We start from the raw sequence: 20260 nt of genomic DNA on the forward strand, positions 1-20260 counted from the left end.
ATTCATGTTGGACATAACTGAAGACTGAGGAAAGGACAACTAGAGGAAATACGTGAGAGGATTAGAGGGAGCAGTACCTGGTGCTCACTCAGGGCCAGTAACAGTGCTTGTTCCTATCAGGGAGACTGGGAAAAAACCTTACATTTCATGGGCATTCAGTAGAGTGTACAGAAGAGTTTTGCCTCAGTAGTGTGAAATAATTATCCCTAGACTAAGCAAGCACTGTCTCAGGTCCATCTAACAGATCTTAAAAGCAAGACCCAAAAGAATAAAACTCTTTTCAAGTAACTTAGCTGCATCCCAAGAAGCTCAAGAAATACAAATATAAGCTATAGAAATATAAAAATATCCAGTACCCATCAAGGTACATACCCAATGTCTGGAATACAAAGATGGCCAGGCTTCCAAGAAGGAGGAAAATGTAGGCTCATAATCAAGAGAAAAATTAGTCACTTGAAACTGACCCAGAACTGACACAGATGTTAGAATTCACAGAGAAGGACATTGAAACTTTTATCATAACTGTATTCCACAGGTTCAACAAGCTAATCAGAGACATAGGAGATATTAAAAACCCAAAATAGAACTTTTGGAGATTAAAACTGTAATACCTAAAATGAAGTATACACTGGCTGGGATTAACAGCCAATAAGACATTGCAGAAGAAAAGATTAATGACTTGAAGACATAGCAACTGAAAGTGTTGAAAATGAAACTCAGAGAGAAAAAATAATTTTTTTAAAAAGTGAAAATTAACTGTGGGATAACTTCAAGTCACCTAGTAAATATGTAACTGAAATCCCTGAAATGGAAAGAAGGAGGGGGACCAAAAAATGTCTAAAGAAACTGAAAGTTTTCCAAATTTGATGAAAACCTTAAACTAACAGATCCAAAAATCCCAGGGAATACCAAGCACCAGAAATATGAACACAATTTCACCAAGGCACAGCATAATCAACTTGCTCAAAGCCATGGACAAAGACAAAATCTTAAAGCAGTCACAGGAAAAAAGACACATTACAGAGGGACAAAAATAAGGATGACAACAGATTTCTCATCCATGCAACCCAGGAGACGGTGGAGCATCTTTAAAGAACTGAAAGAAAAAACTGTCAACTAGAATTGTGTACCTGGTAGAAATGTCTCTCAAAAACAGACAAAATAGGCTTTTTCAGACATACAAAAGTTGAGAGAGTTCATCTCTGGCAGACCTACATTACAGGAATTGTTAAAGGAAATCCTTCAGGCAGAAAGAATATGACACTAGATGTAAATTTGGATCTATGCAAAGGAATGAAGAGCACCAGAAGTGATGAATATATGGTTAAATAGAAAAGGATATTTTTCCTCTTATTAAGAGTACTTAAAAGCTCATAGATTTTTTAAAGCAAAATAGTAACAATGTATGTGGGGTTTATACTATATGTAGGGGTAAAATTAGTGTCAACAAGGGCTCTAAAGCCTAGAGGGGAAAAATGGAAGTGTACTCTTCTAAGGTTGTAATGCAGGATTGTTATAATGTCATTTAAAGATATACTGTGATATGTTAAAGATTTATACAATAAATTCTAAAGCAACCACCAAAATAACACAAATAAGCGTTATGGTTCATAAAGCCAATAAAGGAAATAAAATGAAGTCAGAAATAATACAGCTTGGCAGTTTCCTAAAAAATTAAATGTACACCTACTATATGATCCAGTTATTCCACATTTAGTTACTCACCTAAGGGCAATTAAAGCATATTTAAAAGACATGTACATAAATGTAAAACCTAAAACTATAAAACTTCTGGAAGAAAAGAGAAGAAATTTTTGTGACTTTGGGTTAAGCAAAGATTTCTTAAGTATAACACCAAAAATACAATATCAATTTAAAAACTGAAATATTGGAGTTCATCAAATTTCAATACTTTTGCTTTTCTAGAGAAACTTAGAATAATGGAAAGACCAGCCACTTCTGGGAGAAAATATTTGCAAGCATATATCTGACACAGGACTTTTATCCAAAATGTAAGAAGAACCCTCAACACATAAGGAAACAAACAACCCCCCCCCCCAAAATGGACAAAACATACAAAGAAACACTTCACCAAAGACGATGCAAACAAGCACATGAATCACGTCACTAGTCTTCTGAGAAATTCTAATTAAAACTATAATGAGCTACTACTTAACACCTGTTAGAAAGGCTAAAATTTAAGACTGACCATATCACGTGTTGGCAAGGATGTGGAAGAACTGGAATTCTCATACCCTGGTGGTTGACATGCTAAGAGGTACAATCTCTTTGGAAAACCATTTGGCAGTGTCTTAAAATTTTACATATACACCTACCACATGATCTTGCTATTCCATGTATTTACCCAAGTTTTTAATAAGCATGTGTCCAGACAAAGACTTGAACACTAATGTTTACGACAGCCTTATTTGTAATAGCTGTAAACTGGAAACAACTCAAATATTCAACAGGTGAATAGGTAAAAATATTGGGGTATACCTTTATAATGAAATACTATTCAGCAATAAAGGGAATGGACTCTTGATACACATAACAATATGGATGAATCTCAAAATAGTTATGCTGAGTGAGAAAGGCCAGAAAAAAAAAAGTACATACTGTATGAGTCCACTGATATAAACCTATTGAAGTTCAAACTATCTATAGTGACAGAAAGCTGATCAATGGGTTCCTGGGCCTTAGGATGGGAAGGAAGAAGACGTTACAAAGGGAAATGAGTCACCTCTCGGTGTGATGAGTATGGAGCGTGTGGTGACGCTTTCATAGGTGTATGCCTATGTCAAAACTTGTACACTTTAAATATGTGCAGTTGATTGTATGACAATTCTTCCTCAATAAAGCTGGTTTTTATTTAAAGAATGGATACATGCCAAACTCTTAACAATGGCTGATAATGGCTATCTCTGGGCAATGGGAAAACAACCAGGATTGGGAGAAAGTAATACTTACAGGAGACTTTAGCCTTGTCTGTAATGTTCTAATTTTATAATATAAATATTAATTTATGTATACCTTATTTAATTAAAAAATGATTAGAAATGATTTTCATAAATGTGCCCGCATAACAAAATCAGTCTTGCCCCTCCACAAACACTGTTTCACAGATTGACGTTTGCAAAGCTTCAGTCACCTGAAAAAATTATCTTCACTTTTCTCATTTTCCAGACTATAGAATGTTCAAATAAATATGAAAGTTAATAGTTGATTGTTTGGCCCTTTTTATTGAATAAGTGGTGATTAGCATATTTGACTTGAGACTATTCCTATATGCAATTGCACAATTAGCGTTTCATTCCTTTGTGTTACATTATTTTGATCCCTTTTATTTATTTATTTTTTTAACACCTTTATTGGCATATAATTGCTTTACAATGTTGTGTTAGTTCCTGCTGTATAACAAAGTGAATCAGCTACACATATACATATGTCCCCATACCTCCTCCCTCTTGCGTCTCCATCCTACCCTCCCTATCCTACCCCTCTAGGTGGACACAAAGCACCAAGCTGATATTTTGATCCCTTTTAAAAGGCAAACAGTTTTATGCTATTATCAATTAGCTTTATCCAATCAGGTTTTCTCTGGGGAACATGGGAACATTGTGAAAGGAGGAAATAATGAAGAGGAGCCAGGAGATGGAAATGCACTGAAAGGCACGGTAGGGGGCACCAAAGGCAAACAAGAGTGCAGAAGACCTATGCATGAATTACCTCAAACCAGCACCTATTAATGTAGCTGTTTCAGTGGACGGAACTAGTACTTCTTCATCAGTAATTTACACTGGGCACCATCAGCATGGAGAGAAGTTTAAGTCAGTTGAAACAGAATGGGAAGATTAGGTTGCGCATTATAGAACAGAATTTCTCATAGGTTAATAGAAGTTAATGGACCTTTCTTTTGTGGTCATTAAGAACTTGCATTTCAGAAATGCCCATCAACAGTAATTCAATAAAAGCTCTCTCAGTTTCAGAACTCCTCAATTCTTTTGTAGAGAAAGGGGATTGTGCTGTTAGTTGTTTCAACAGGCAACTTTCTGTGGTGCTCAGAGATTTTCCATTTCAATCAGGGCAGCTGTGGAAAGAGGCCAGTCCCCATTTCTCTCCTCCTCGCCCCCTGCCACAAACGATCTGATCAATTATGAGTAATACAGTCTTTTTTTTTTTTTTTGGTACGCGGGCCTCTCACTGTTGCGGCCTCTCCCGCTGCGGAGCACAGGCTCCGGACGCGCAGGCTCAGCGGCCATGGCCCACGGGCCCAGCCGCTCCGCGGCACGTGGGATCCTCCCGGACCGGGGCACGAACCCGCGTCCCCTGCATCGGCAGGCGGACTCTCAACCACTGCGCCACCAGGGAAGCCCAATCCATACAATTTTAAGCGCTGAAATAGTGTGTGACCTCTGACTTTTGAAAAATTGTGTTGGAGGGAGAAGAGAGGTAAGAGGAAGATCCAAAACTTGTATAAGAGATAGAAGTAAAGCAGCTGGACAGTGGTGAAACTTGGCCTTGTACAGTAATGAGATATTTTGTTTGAAACTTAATAGAACAGTAAGGAACCATCGTCAGGCATTTCGCCCCAGCATGACCTTGTTATTGTTTTCGCCCATCACAGGCAGTGAATCTTCCTGAAGAATGAGGAGCCATGACATAGATTTTGGTATGACTTGAGCAGCTGGAAGAGTCATCAGCTCACACCCAGCAAGCGCCAGCTTTCTGCACACACATTCAAGGGCTTCTCCATTGACTCCCTGGCTTCTAGCTGCTCTCTGGGATGTTGCTTTTCCCCACGGGCCCTCAGTCCTGTCTGACCGCCTGGAGCACTCCACTGTGGTTTCCCAAATGTAACTCAGCTTATTTCCCATCGACAAAATCTACCAGTGCAGCTTCTTGCTATCAGAACCTTAACTAATGATGAAAGGCCATATGTTATGGTGTCAATGGTTATAATATGTGGCCCTTCTCTGAGAATATAGTATTTTAAATTAGAGCCTTTATGCCTAAAATAATTAATCAGCAAATCTTTTTGTCTATAAAGTAAATGATAGGTAATTTTATAATTTAGTTATCATTTCATTAAAAAGGAATATCCCTTACCTCAAAAAACTTACATATTCTTGGGAAGACATGTACAGATAGTGAAATGAAAATACATATAGCTGGATAATGGATTGTCAAATGCTTGATACAGACAGTAAGTGCTATAGAAAGTTTAGAGGAAATAGAAATACGAAAGAGATCCTTTTGAGTTGTAAAGTTCACAAAAATAGCAAGGGCAAAAAGTATTGTTAAGCCTTTGAATGATTGAATGGGGAGCTGGGGTGAGGGGGGGGGGACAAATATTATGCAGACGACACGGTGTGGACTGTTGCATAGTGAGAAATCAAACAATAGTGAGGGAACATGTGATTAAAGTAAAGATTCTTATGGGAGATAAGGTTGGAAAGAGGTGGAAGAGCCCAAGTGAGAAAGACATTAAATGTCAGCCAGAGACTTGTTTGTCCTTTTGAAGGTGGTAAATATTATGGGTTATATGATAAAATTTTACAGTTATAGAAATTAATTTTATTTGGATTATAAATGTTTTATAACAGGTACTGGGATTGGGAGTTAAAGACTACAAAAATCAACATTTCATCTTGTTCCTTCTAGAGAGCACATCTACTTTTCAGCATTATTTCTTCAATCATAATATAATCTGGTTTTACACAATAAACTTCTTTCTTTTTTGCAGAATATATGCTTTAATACAAAAGTAACCTAAACCTGTAGTGAAAGATTATTGATGGGAAGGACAGGATTCTAAAAAGAACATCTTGGTATAGTATTTAATTTTAAAACTAAATGGACCATCAATATTTACAGTAGGGGTCTTAACACTATGTTTTTTTCTATTTAATTTCTATCAAATGTATATCTACAGTAGTGTCTAAACAGTCCTCTTCTTATAAATTAATAAGCCAAAAAAATCTTAATCCAAAAGCCCCAATTTGGGTTTTGAAAAATATTGCCACTTTGTTAATGTAGAATTTAGTATTATACACAAACTTAGATATTATCAACCCCAATCACAAGAATATAGTGAACAGTTAAATGGATAATTTCATCCGCAGGCACTAGGCATAAATTTTGGTGCACTCTGTTTTTCTGGAATCTTGATTTGTTGATTTCATAAAATGTTTAAGATAGTATCTTAAAAAAAAAAAAACCTTAGTTTCTATTTCCAGCAAAGATGGAGTAATATGGACTCAATTTATTGCCCATCCTGAAACAACCCCCCCAAAATAGACAAGATACATGAATCAATGGTTTTAAAGACCCTCCACATCAAGGAAAGAAGAACAATGATCAAAACACAAAGGGACAGGGCTTCCCTGGTGGCGCAGTGGTTGAGAGTCCGCCTGCCGATGCAGGGAACACGGGTTCGTGCCCCCGTCCGGGAAGATCCCACGTGCCGCAGAGCGGCTGGGCCCGTGAGCCATGGCCGCTGAGCCTGCGCGTCCGGATCCTGTGCTCCGCAGCGGGAGAGGCCACAACAGTGGGAGGCCCGCGTACCGCAAAAAAACAGAAAAAAAACAAAGGAACAAAAAACAAAGAAGGTGAGCCCTATGATTAGCCCCACTTACTACCTTGAGAAAAATTTTAGGCCGTGGTGCTGGGTGGAGAAACTGAGGTAGAATCTGTCAAAGTTCCTGTATTGAAGAAATGGAGTTAAGAGTTTAGGGAAACCAAGGCAGCTACTGTCCATAGATCAGAGTACCAGAGAGGAGAGGGCTACACAGAGAGACAAACCTGGGGATCCTCAGAGGGTCCCCTTCAGTACTCACTTGAGTACTAACCAGCACATGTGTGTGAGGAATCCACACAAGGCCATAGAAAGAACCATCAGAAAGGACTAGAGTGAACACTGACTGGTGTCCACAGAGGGCCAAGCACAGTGCCTGTTCCCACAGCCAGACTGGAAAAGCTCATAATTCACAGGGCATTAGGTTCAGGAAGGTCTTATCTCAGTAGTGAGGAAGAATTAGCCCCTGTCAGAGCACTACTCCCGGCGTGCCTAACAAATTTTAAAAACAAGAACTGAAAGATCCAACTGTTTCCAAGAACAACACACAAGAAGATTTATAGGAATACAAAAATATCCAGCACCCAAGAACGTAAAGTCACAATGTCTGGTAACCAATCAAAAATTGCCAAGCAAGCAAAGAGGGAGGAATGTATGACCCGTAATGAGAGAGAAATAAATCATAACTACTATAGAACTAACACAAATGTTAGAATTATATCCATTACATTTAGCATTACATTTTTATGCCATTAAATTTATTCCACATGTTCAAAAAGTTAGAATAAGCTTAGAGTTAGAATAGAAACAGGGGACATATTTTAAAAATACCTAAATCAAAATTCTAGAGAGACGAAAATAACAATGTCTAAGTAGAAAAGTACACTTAGATGGGATGAAAGGCAGAGTATACATTGCAGAAGAAAACATTAGTGACTTTGAAAGCAATAAACACTAAACAAAGCAACACACTGTGAGAAAAATAATAGTAACAGAGAATGAAGACAGCATCAGTGAGTTGTGACATAACAGCAAGCAGACTAATACATGGATAAATTGAGTCCCCCCAAGGAAGGGGCAGATAGAAAAATATTCGAAGAATATACACACTACTATATATAAAATAGACTAATAAGTACCTACTGTATAGCACAAGGAACTCTACTCAACACTCTGTAATGACCTCTATGGGGACAGAAGCTAAAAAAATGAGTTGATATATGTATATGAATAACTGATTCACTTTGCTGTAGAGCAGAAACTAACGTAACATTGTAAATCAACTACACTCCAATAAAAAAATTTTTTTGAAAAGAAAGAATGGGGCTTCCCTGGTGGCGCAGTGGTTGAGAGTCCACCTGCCGATGCAGGGGACACGGGTTCGTGCCCCGGTCCGCAAAGATCCCACATGCCACGGAGCGGCTGGGCCCATGAGCCATGGCCGCTGAGCCTGCGTGTCCGGAGCCTGTGCTCCGCAACGGGAGAGGCCACAACAGTGAGAGGCCCGCGTACCGCAAATAAATAAATAAATAAATAATGGTCAGAATTTTTCTAAACTTCATTAAAACTATACACCTACAATCTGTATACAGATTGTATACATCTGTATACACCTACAAATCTGAGAAGCTCAAGGAATTCCAAATACAAGACCTATCAAGAAAAAGAAACCAAGTCACATCATTTCAAGAAATAAGGAGAAATCAAGCAATAAAGAGAAAATCTTATACATTTGTCAAAACTTATAGAAAGGCACAATACAAAGACTGAGTTCTAATGCAAACTATGGGCTTCAATTAATAATAATGTATCAATATTGGTCCATCAATTGTAACTAATGTATCACACCTATGCAAGATGCTCACAATGGAGAAACTGTGTAGGGGTGGCTGGTGGGAGGAGGGGATTTGTGAAAACTCTCTGTACTTTCTGCTCAATTTTTCTGTAAACTTAAAACTGCTCTAAAAAATCAAGTCTGTTTTTTTTTTTTTTAAGTAGCCAGAGAAGATAGATGTAACATATAGAGAAACAAAGATAAGGATGACATTGGATTTTTCATAGGAAACAATGCAAGCAGGAAACAGTGGAATAACATCTTTAAAGTATTGAAACAACAAGAAATCAAAACCTATCAACCTAAAATCCTATACTTAGAAAAATATCTTTCAAAAATGAAGATGAAATAAAGACATTTTCAGTCATACAAAAAGCTGAAAGAAATCAGCAGCAGCAGGCCTATATACTCTGAGAAATGTTAAAGGAAATCCTTTAGATAGAAGGAAAGCAATTATTGATAGAAATCTGGATCTACACAAAGAATGAAGATCAGTGGCAATGGCAACTACATGAGGAAATATATCTTTTCCTAATGATTTAAATCCTTTAACAATATAATTGGCTGTTAAATAAAATTTACTACAATGTATTATGATAATACAATATATACATATGTATAAGTAAGATACATGACAACAATGTCTCCTGGCATGCAGGCCAGGAGGAAAGAAATGGAAATATATTATTTTAAAATATACTGTACATGAAATGGTATAATATCATTTGAAGGTAGACTGTGATAAGTTAAAGAATAATTGATAAAACAAGTAGGCAGAATATCAGCAACAATATAGCAGACTGGAACAACACTATTAATTATTTTGACCTAATTGACTTTTATAGAACACTCCGTTCCTTAATTGCAGAATACATATTCTTCTCAAATCCACACAGTACAACAGAATCCAATGGATCTTATTAAGTACCATAAAACAAGTCTCAATAAAGTTAAAAGGATTCAAGTCATACGAAGCAGGTTCTTTGACAACAATGAGATTAAATTACAAATCAATAACAAAAACATCACTGGAGAGGCTTCCCTGGTGGCGCAGTGGTTGAGAATCTGCCTGCTAATGCAGGGGACACGGGTTCAAGCCCTGGTCTGGGAGGATCCCACATGCCGCAGAGCAACTAGGCCCGTGAGCCACAACTACTCAGCCTGAGCGTCTGGAGCCTGTGCTCCGCAACAAGAGAGGCCGCGATAGTGAGAGGCCCGCGCACTGCGATGAAGAGTGGCCCCGCTTGCCACAACTAGAGAAAGCCCTCGCACAGAAACGAAGACCCAACAGCAAAAATAAATTAATAAACTCCTACCTCCAACATCTTGTTTTTTTAAAAAAAAACATCACTGGAAAATCACCAAATATTTAGACACTAAATAACATACTCCTAAATAACCTAAGGTACAAAGGAGATATCAAAGGAGGAAAATTATAAAGCATTTTGAACTAAGTTAAATTGAAAACACAACATATTAAAATTTGCGGGATTGGGGCTTCCCTGGTGGCACAGTGGTTGTGAGTCTGCCTGCCGATGCAGGGGACGCGGGTTCGTGCCCCGGTCTGGGATGATCCCACATGCCGTGGAGCGGCTGGGCCCGTAAGCCATGGCCGCTGAGCCTGCACGTCTGGAGCCTGTGCTCCTCAACGGGAGAGGCCACAACAGTGAGAGGACTGCGTACCGCAAAAAAATAAATAAATAAATAAAATAAAATTTGCGGGATGCCATTAAACCGGTTTTAGGGAGAAATTTATAGTACTAACACCTATATCAGAAAGAAGAATGTCTCAAATCGAAGACCTTATTTTCCTTAAGAACCAGAAAACAAAGGAGCAAATAAAATGCAAAGTAAGCATAAAAAAGGAAATAATAAAGATTGGAATGGAAATTAATAAAATATAAAATAAAAACAAAAGAGAAAATCAATGAAACTAAAAGCTGGTTCTTTGAAAGATCAATAAAATTGATAAACCTGTAGCCAGAATAACTAGGAAAAATTATTTTCTCTCTGAAGATATAAATTGCCAATATCAGGAATGATAGAGGTGACACCACCACAGATTCTACATATATTAAAAGGAAAATGTGAACAATTTTATGTCAATAAATTTAACAATTTAAACAAAATGGACAAATTCCTTAAAAGATACAAATTACCAAAGCTCACTCCAGAAGAAACAGATAATGGGGAAAAGCCCTATATCTGTTAAGGACATTGAATTTGTACTTAAATACCTTTCCACACAGAAAACTCCATGTCCAGATGGCTTCACTGGTGAATTCTACCATAAAGTAAGAAATAATCCAAATCTACACATACTCTTCCAAAAACATGAAAATGGAGGGAATGCTTTCTGACTCATTCCATGAGTCCGGCATTAGCTTAATGCTAAAACCAGAAAAGAGATTACAAAAAGTAAAATTATACAATATATTACTTAAACATAGATGTAAATGTTCTAAACAAAACATTAGCAAACTGAATCCAATAATACATTAAAAGGATAATACATCATGACCAAGTGGAGTTTAGCCCAGGATATGAAGTTGGTTCAGCGTTCAAAAATCAAGGAATGTAATACACTATATTAACAAAGTAAAAAAGAAAAGCCATATGGTCACGTCAATAGATGCAGAAGAACATTTGACAAAATTCAACATCCGTTCCTGATGAAAACTCTCAGTAAACTTGGACTAGAAGGCAATTTCCTCAAACTGATAAAGAAAATCTTCAAGAAAGCTATATCTAACACCATATTCAGTGATGAAAACATGAACGCTTTCTTCCTACAATCAGGAACAATACAAGGATGCCTGCTTTCACCACTTCTATTCAACATTCTACTGAAGGCTTCCACTAGTGCAATCAATCAAGAAAAAGAAATGAAGGTATTCAGATTGGAAAGGAAGTAAAACTATTGTTATTCTTAAATGACATGATCATCTATGTAGAAAGTGTGATAGATTCCTCAAAAGAGCTACTAGAACTATTAAGCGAGTTTAGCAAATTTGCAATACAAAATCAGTATGCTAAAATGAATTATATTTCTGATTACCAGCAACAATCATAAATAAAACTAAAAACTATCATTTATAATATAATTTAAAAATTTGAAATGCCTAGGGATAAATCTAAGGATATAAAAGGCCTGTATGCTGAAAACTAAAAAACATTGCTGAAAGATGTTAAAGAAGTTATGAAGAAATGGTTACCTTTTTCATGGGTTAGAAGACTCAATTTTATTAAAATGTCAGTTTTCCCCAAGTTGATCTTTATATTCAAAGCAACTCCAATCAAAATCCCAACTAGTTTTTCTGTGGAAATTGAGAAGCTAATTCTAAAAGTCATATGGCAATGCAAACTTTATAAAGTAGTCAAATTGCCAAAGAAGGACAGAGTTGGAGGGCTAATACTATCTGATATCAAGAATCTGTATACCGCTACAGTAATCGAAACAGCATGATATTCACTTATATGTGGAATCTAAACTATGACACAAATGAACTTATCTACAAAACAGAAACAGACTCACAGACAGAGAGAACAGACCTGTGGTTGCCAAGGGGGAGGGGAGTTGGGGGAGGGATGGATTGGGAGTTTGGGACTAGCAGAGGCAAACTATTATATATAGAGAGAATGGATAAACAAGGTCCTACTGTATAGCACAGGGAACTATATTCAATATCTTGTGATAAACCGTAATGGAAAAGAATATGAAAAAGATTGTATATATATGTATAACTGAATCACTTTGCTGTACAGCAGAAATTAACACAACACTCTAAATCAACTATACTTCAATAAAATAAAATTTTTTAAAAAGCATGATATTGGCATTAAGATAGACACATAGATCAATGGAACAGAGTCCAGAAAGAGACTCACACATATATGGATAACTGATGTTTGATAAAGTTACTAAGACAAGGAATGGAGGTAGGATGGACATTTCAACGAATGTTGCTGTAACAACTGGATATTCATCGCTTAGAGAAAAAAAAGAATTTGGATCCATACTTTACACCACGTACAAAAATTAACAAAAAATTGGTCATAGATCTAATAAAGCCTAAAACCATAAAACTTCTAGAGGAAACAAAGGAGAAAGCCTTTGTGAACTTGGGTTAGGCAATTTTTAGGTACAACATCAAAAGTGCAATCCATAAAATAATAATAAGATGATAACTTGGACTTAATTAAAATTAAAAACTTCTGCTCTTAAAAAAAAAAAAACACTTCCGCTCTTCAAAAGACACTGTTAGAAGAATGAAAGGACAAACCACAGACAGAGGGAAAATTTGCCAAGCAACTATCTGAAAAGGGACTTGTATCCAGGATATATAAAAATTTCTCAAAACCTGACAATAAAAAACAACCCAATTAAAACTGAGCAAAAGATTTAAGCAGACATATCACCAAAAAGATATACAGGTGGCAAATAAGCACATAAACAGATGATCAACATCATGAGTTATTAAGGAGATGCAAATTAAAACCACAATTATATACCACTACGTAACTTTTAGATGGCTAAGGTTTGAAAAGATGACAATACCAATTATTGGTAAGTACTGGAGCAACAGGGACTTTCATATACTGCTTGTGAGAATATAAAATGACACAACCACTTTGGAAATTCATTGGCAATTTCTTTAAAAAGTTAAACCTATAACTATCATATGATCCAGCCATTCCACCCCTAGGTATTTTCCTAAGAGAAAAGAAAGCATTATCCATACAAAAACCTGTACATAAATGTTCACGGAAGCTTTATTTATAATAGCCTCAAACTGAAAACAACCCAAATGTCCATCAATAGGTGAAAGGATAAACAAATTGGGGTACAACCATACAAAAGAACATTACTGAAAAATAAAAAGTAACCACTGATATACAAAACAACATGGATGAATCTGAAAGTAATTATCCTGAGTGAAAGAAGCCAGACAAGAAACAGTACATATGGTATGAATTAATGCATTTGTATAAAACTGCAGAAAACACAAAGTAATCTATAGTGACATAAAGGAGATCAATGTTGCTTGGGGATAGGTGGTGATGGTGAGAATGGGGAAGCGGGGGAGGGAGGCATTACAGAGGGTTATGAGGAAACTTTTGGAGGTGATAGATATGTTCGTTATCTTGATTGTGGTGATGTTTTCGTGGCTGTATACATGTCAAAACTTATCAAATTTTACACTTTAAAAATGTGCAGTTTATTGTGTCAATTATATCTCAATAAAGCTGTTCTTTAAAAAAACTTAAAATTTGAGAATGTACTGTGTGTCACTACAGGACCTGCTTCCAGGCTCTGGTAACTGGTAATGCTGCCTCTCTCCTTGTCTCACTAGCATCCACTTCCTTCCTTCTTTCTTCACCTCACTGTCCAGTTTGTCTTCTCAGCTCCTCCATCGTCAGCGTAAAAAAAATCCCTGAATGAAATTTCCTCTGTCCTTAACATGAAGTTGCTTCTGTTTGCCTGGCAGTACTGTCTGATATATTTGATCATCAAGCAATAAGTATATTTAATATATATATAAAGATAAATATGTACCTATGCTGGTGCATATATACCTAAGCTAGTAGATGTAGGTCTGTGTGACCTTACAAGAAGGTCAAAAGACCTCATTTTCTCTCTTTCCAGGCTCCTGGGTGTCTGAAATCCCCACTATTAGTGTCACTCCTTGTTGGCCTTCTAGAGAGATGTGCATTTATCCTGGTGGTTTTTTAGTGGTTAAAAAGGAGAGTGTGGGACTTCCCCGACGGTCCAGTGGTTAAGACTCTGCACTTCCACTGCAGGGGACATGGGTTTGATCCCCGACTGGGGATCTAAGATCACACATGTCTCGCTGTGTGGCAAAAAAGAAACAAAAAAAAAACATAGTGTGAAGCCAGTCAGCCGGTAGAGGACTAAGTAGCCAGAGGGGTGAAGGTGTGATGATGTCAGAAAAAAGATGGTAGTAGGATAGAAAGGTTCCAAAGGAGTGGTGGAGAATTTGACGATCAAGTGTACCTTCTTCACAACCGTGCTCAGAGCCATTTATTAATTCATTAAAAAATGAAAAATATATTCCTTGTGTGTTAACACAAATAATATATTTTTTATGAAAACAACTACTTTTTCCAAAACAAAAGAAGTAGTAAGAAGTGTAGCAAAGTTTTATATGTTTGCAAATCTCCTTGTGCCTGGCTTTAAGAGAAGACAGTGGGATTCTCATATTTGCCTCTGAATTCAATCTCTCGTGATACGTCGTTTTGATCGAAATATATCAGGAAAATCCAGCCTCACATAGATATATGGTAGGAAAATGAAGGGTTATTTTATTTTATTTCTTTTAAAGTCTTTATTGAATTTGTCACAATATTGCTTCTGTTTTATGTTTTAGCCTTTTGGCCCTGAGGCATGTGGAGTCCCACCTCCCTGACCAGGAATCAAACCCACACCCTCTGCATTGGAAGGTCAAGTCTTAACTACTGGACCACCAGGGAAGTCCCCCCAATGAAGGGTTATTTTAATAGCATTTTTAAACAGTTTTGAATATTCTTCTTTGATACCAGATCAGAACTTGCAAAAAGAAGCCTACATTCAGGAATAAATGTTCCAGTACTAGTACCTTATTTTAATTGGGAATGACCTAGATATTTAATAAACTTCTACCATTTAGCTTAATTTAGTAAAACTCTTCAAGTTGTGAAAATCTGGAGAGATGATTTTTTTTTCTTTGGCCACACTGCATGGCTTGCGGGATCTTAGTTCCCAGACCAGGGATCGAACCCAGGACCCCGGCAATGAGAGCGCTGAGTCTTAACCACTGGACCACCAGGGAATTCCCTGGAAAGACTATCTTTAAGTAGATACTCCTAAAACATAATTATTTGTAAAGAGTTTACCTAAAAGCTTTTATCTCATTTACATTAATTTATTTATAAAAATTTCATGATACCAAGTTATTTTTCTTACTGACAAATTTTGCAACAGATATAAGATCTTATTTGACTTCTAGTAAACCTAGGTACAATAAAAGTATTATACTTAATGTTGATGACTCTAAAGACATGCCTGCATTAATTAAAGCAACAAACAAACTAACTTAAATATCAATTATTAATTTAATGTCGAATATTTCCCAGTCAATATTGAACCTGAAATTTATTTGGATTAGTTTCTTTTATATTTCTGAGAATTTATATATTCCTTTAAGTCAATTAATAGTGTTCGGTTATGAATTAATTTTTGTAATACCATCTATAGGTAAAGATATATCATATCTATAATGTATACACAGACACAGAGATCTCATAGCTTAATTTTTAAAACTTAGTCATGAATCAGGTATTACAATATAAAACTCACTAGTTTATAAATAACTTTTAGAATAAGTTAAGTTTATTCACTTGAGTTCCAAAAGGACTCTTTTTCCTTTTTTTCCCTCAGTCTCAGGAATTGGAGATGATAAGATAAGAATTCCTGAGAGCACTGGTGAGAGCACTGGTAGAACATTTATGTCTCAAGGCACAGGGAGAGAAATGCAAGCTCCTCTAGAAGGATTTGTTCTCTTAGGGTCAGTGTTCTGAAAAAAAAAGTTTCATAAAGCTGGCTTTCTCTAATTCTAACTGCATATGCAATAAACTGGTGTTGGAATGTCAAAAGAGCCCCATGTTGGCCATTTTCAGGGTGAGATTTTCTTTAATTCTTAATTAAGTAAGTACTTGTAAGTATAAGTTTCATTTGTACATAAACCTGGCTGGGGTGTTAGTTGGAGGTTGGTTTTCTGATGTTCCTTGTTTATGAAAGACATTAGGCCAGACACCCACCTAATCACCCACTCCACACCTCTCAGTGTCTTTCAATTGAGCAAATCCAAATCTTTCAACCAGGCTCCCCCAGTATTTTTTAACTGGGGGCCACTTTTCCCCAGTGTTTTTCAACTGGGTGCCCTCAGTATCTTTCAACTGGGGGGCCAGGTACTTGTAATACACCACCAAATAAAACTCAAGATCATGAACCAATAATTGGGAGACCAGAGAACCAGGAGAGACTCACCCAAATTCATGTGGACTCGCCAAAGAGGCAGATGGACACAAGGGGCCCTGCTGGTACCAAGGCTCCAGATCCTTGTAGAGTTCAGGCAAAGGAGAGAAGTCTGCTCCGGGTCCCTTCATGGTTGCCAAAACTGTCAACTGAAATAAAAATGCACAACGTGAGAGCTGTGAGTTTCAGTTTTATTTGGGGACTTACTGAGGACTATAGGCCAGGAGACAGCCTCTCAGATAGCTCTGAGGAACTGCTCCAAAGAGGTAAGGGGGTAGGTCAGTATATGTGTGATTCTGGAAAAGGGGTATGTGCAATTAAACACCCATCTTGGTAGAAGGTTACTTCTAGTCATTAAGCACAAATATCCTAGTTAATCATTTTAGTACTTTCTAAGTATAGGAAGATGCAAGAAATTGGGTTTGTAACATTTTCTCTTGAAAATATCTAACTAACTGAAGCTCTTTACTGCCAGTTTTCCCAGAGCACAGAGTGCCTCATTCCTTAACTCCCTGAAGTTCTTTCAAGGTGTGTTAAAGGTCAGTGACTGCACTGGCTAACGACCTAATCCCTGTAAAGCTGAATTGTGAGAGACATTCTCTAATTGGCAATATTTTATACTAAATGTATATCATATTGTTTTTCACTTGGTCCTTAAAAAAATTCTATGATTTATTATTATAATTTTATGGATGAAGGAACTAAGCCTTAGAGGGGTTAATTAATTTGTCCAAGGTCACACAGACCAACAAGTGAAGATGCTGGGTTCCGACCCTAAGTATGGCCTCCAACATTCTAGCCTTTTCTCTTACTCTGACATTTTCACCCAAAAATCCCTGGGTTTCTCATGGCACTTTAATGTGTGTAAGTCACCTGTGCACAATCCAGGATTTGTTTCCTGGGTAGGCGCTGCAAAACCTACTTGGCATTTGAGGTCAGTACATTAGAGGAATAAACTGTGCTGTATCTAGGCTTTTAAGTATCTAAATGATTAAGAGTTCATCTTCAAAGGAGAAAAATAACAGCCTTGTACAACGGGATTACCAACGCAGTGCTTAGTATCTTAGAATCTTTAAGCTTCAGAACACAGAGCAGAAGAGAAAAAAAATACATTTCTAGCTACAAGAGAACTAATGAGCTCCAAAGGAAAGAGCCTGTCTTTTTGCTAAGCAACACCAAAAGCTGAATATCTGGTGCCTGCCCTCTGGGCAAAAGGCAGAAAAATCAAGGGATGAAAAGATACCATCTCGTTTGACAGACACTTACAGCATTATTACACGTTTCCGCAACTTTACCAAAAAGAGTCTCCATTTTAAACACTAACCTGAGTCTAACATCTCGTTGTGTCAGCAAGTGTCTTGTGCGTGGTGGGTGCTCAGCAGTCCCACAGTCTCAGAGTGAAAATAATTTTTCCCACCACCTACCATAGCTGTGTGCAGATACACATGGGGAAGGAAGGCCAAGAGATGAACAGCTGGCCCAAGGTCACACGGTTCTTTTCAGCAGAGCTCAGAGTCCAGGTCTGTGGTAGGTGGAAGGTAACCACCCTGGGCTCTGCTGCCTCAATTGAGGGCTCAACTCTAACATTCAGTGATAGAGTTACCCGGGCCAGAGAAATTGATCATGCCCAACTCACAGAGTTATAGTGAAGGGTCCTGTGATACTCTAAAGGAAAGACCGGCCTTGTGGTACATGAGCGCTCTGTAAATTCACTACCCTTAGGGCCATTATTACTGACTCAGCTTCTCTGAGCACCTTCTACCACACAGCCTGCCAGCTCTTTCAATAATGTCTTGAAGGTGACCGGCCACGCCAAAGTATGACTATTTGGCACACGGATTATTTTGAGCTACAGGGAATTGAGAGCCAACAGATGCAGGAAAAGTTCTTTACTTCCCCTTAACTGACTATAATAGAGTACAAATTTCCTCTTTTGCAAAGGAAATGTACATTTATAAAGGAAATTTCTGGGACTTCCCTGGCAGTCCAGTGGTTAAGACTCCACACTTCCAATGCAGGGGGTGCGGGTTCCATCCCTGGTCAGGGAACTAAGATTCCACATGCCATGCGGCGTGGCCAAAAAATAAAAAAAACAAAAACAAAAACAAAAAAAAGGAAATTTCCATTTGTAAAGTTGCCTCAGTGTCAGGAAGATGGCTACACCCAGAGACAACTCTTACAATCTGAAACTATTAGCTGCACAAGACAACCTTTCCATATTTCCTCCTCTCAACTTCTTCTAACCTGCCTCAACTCTCCCAGAAGTCCCAAACTTCTTTTCCTTTGTTTAGCCTAAGATGATATTTAAGCCTCAATCACTTGGCCACCATCTTGAGTATATTTTCCTTGTAAAAGTCCCACACGTCTTTTATCAGTTTAATTTCCAAGGCCCTCAGCTGGAGAACCTAGTTGGGTAGAAGGAAAAGGTTTTTTCCTCCCATACACTCTGATTAAAATAAATTCTTTATTGGGCCGACACAGGAGAAAGTTCTGGTCTCTTTTTAAATACACCAGCCAAACCTGTAACCAAGCAGGACCCTATGGGGTTTTCCTGGAAGAAGACCCCTGCCCCCCATGTCCTCTGCCTGCCTCTTGTCTGTAGAGAAACTTTAGCCTCTGAGGCCTTCCCCAAGTTCCAAAGAGTAAATTTAATCAGAGAAGTGAGAAAATGCAGAAAGGAAGGAAAACAGTCAAACAAGGCAAAATAATAATAGTTCAGCCATTAAACAAAATCAAGGACCTTTCGTTCCTTCTCAAGGGATACAGATAATATTCTGAGCCACGTCCTTTGAGGTCTTTGGCAGATACTGAAACCCTCACCAGGTGGAAGAAGTTAACTGTGTGCTGCTGACAAGCACCTAGACCCCAGACCTGTTAGAATCAGAAGGCTGATGATGCTGACTTCCAATAACCTCACCACCAACCAATCCGAAGAATGTCCACGAGCTGATCACACACCTCACAAGCCCTCTCCTTCCCCCTGTCTTTAAAAACCTTCCCCTGAAAGCCTCGGGGAGTTCAGGCCTTTTAAACACGAGCCTACCTCGACTCCTTGCTTGGCGCCTGCAATAAACGCTGCACTTCCCTTCACCACCACCAGGTGTCAGTAGACTGGCTTTACTGCGTTAGCGCCAGCTAGGGACCCCCAAGTTTGGTTCAGTAACAAAATCTGTAGAAAGTTGTCAGCATCCAGCACTTGGGATTGGAATACTTTACCACAACCTAAACTTGAACTGGGGTCATTCAGGGATTTTTATCAAGAGAAGGACCGGAGAAAAGGCAGGCACCTTCTGTACAGGAGGTTCACGTGTTGCAGCTTCACCTTGCAGTTCTGTGAGCAACGGAACTTCTAAGGTCTTGGTCCTTGTGTTTGCAAATGTGGGCCGTGCAGGTGCCGGGTTTCTGAAAGCAGCCTCTTTTTACAGTGAGACGAAGCAGAGGAGGACAGCCCTCTCTTCGGAAAGTTCAGGCCAAATTCTGGGCCCTCAGGGCCGTGCAAATTCAGGGCAGAAGAAGTGCAGTCTTTAGATGCACTAACGAAGGATGTGGGAGCGCGACCAAGGCGAGAGGGATGGAAAGGCGCACCGCTCCGCGCGCCCGCACCTCCTTGTTTTGGAGGCCCGCGCGGTGCCGCCTCATTCGCTGAGGTGGCCCAGGAGGCCGGGGAGGCGGAGCGGCCCCCTCAGCTGTACATAGCTCCCAGGTTTGCTCCGCCATCGCTCCCGCCTTCTGGCTCGAGGCGGCCTCGCGGCTGCGCGGAACCACAACTCCCACAAGACCCCGCGATCGGGGGCGCGGCCACGGTGAATGGGCG

General features: G+C 38.5%; 1 protein-coding gene across 5 annotated transcripts in view; it reads right to left on the minus strand.

Moving 5' to 3' along the window:
* EDARADD (EDAR associated via death domain) overlaps positions 1-20151 on the minus strand; it is an 82899-nt gene extending 62748 nt beyond the window's left edge. For 3 of the 5 annotated variants that reach the window (XM_079899538.1, XM_079899536.1, XM_079899533.1), the window contains exons 1-2: positions 19734-20151; positions 16459-16595 (exon numbers count right to left, since the gene is read on the minus strand). In XM_079899538.1, the coding sequence (XP_079755664.1) occupies positions 16459-16468 (10 nt within the window). In that variant the 5' untranslated portion in view covers positions 16469-16595; positions 19734-20151. Of the gene's footprint in view, positions 1-16458; positions 16596-19489; positions 19534-19733 lie in introns of those variants that run through there. The other 2 variants (XM_079899535.1, XM_079899534.1) reach the window with 2 other exon arrangements.
* Between the last annotated feature and the right edge of the window lie 109 nt (positions 20152-20260).

This window comes from Stenella coeruleoalba (assembly GCF_951394435.1).
Source record: "Stenella coeruleoalba genome assembly, chromosome: 16".
NCBI classification, from domain to species: Eukaryota; Metazoa; Chordata; class Mammalia; order Artiodactyla; family Delphinidae; genus Stenella; species Stenella coeruleoalba.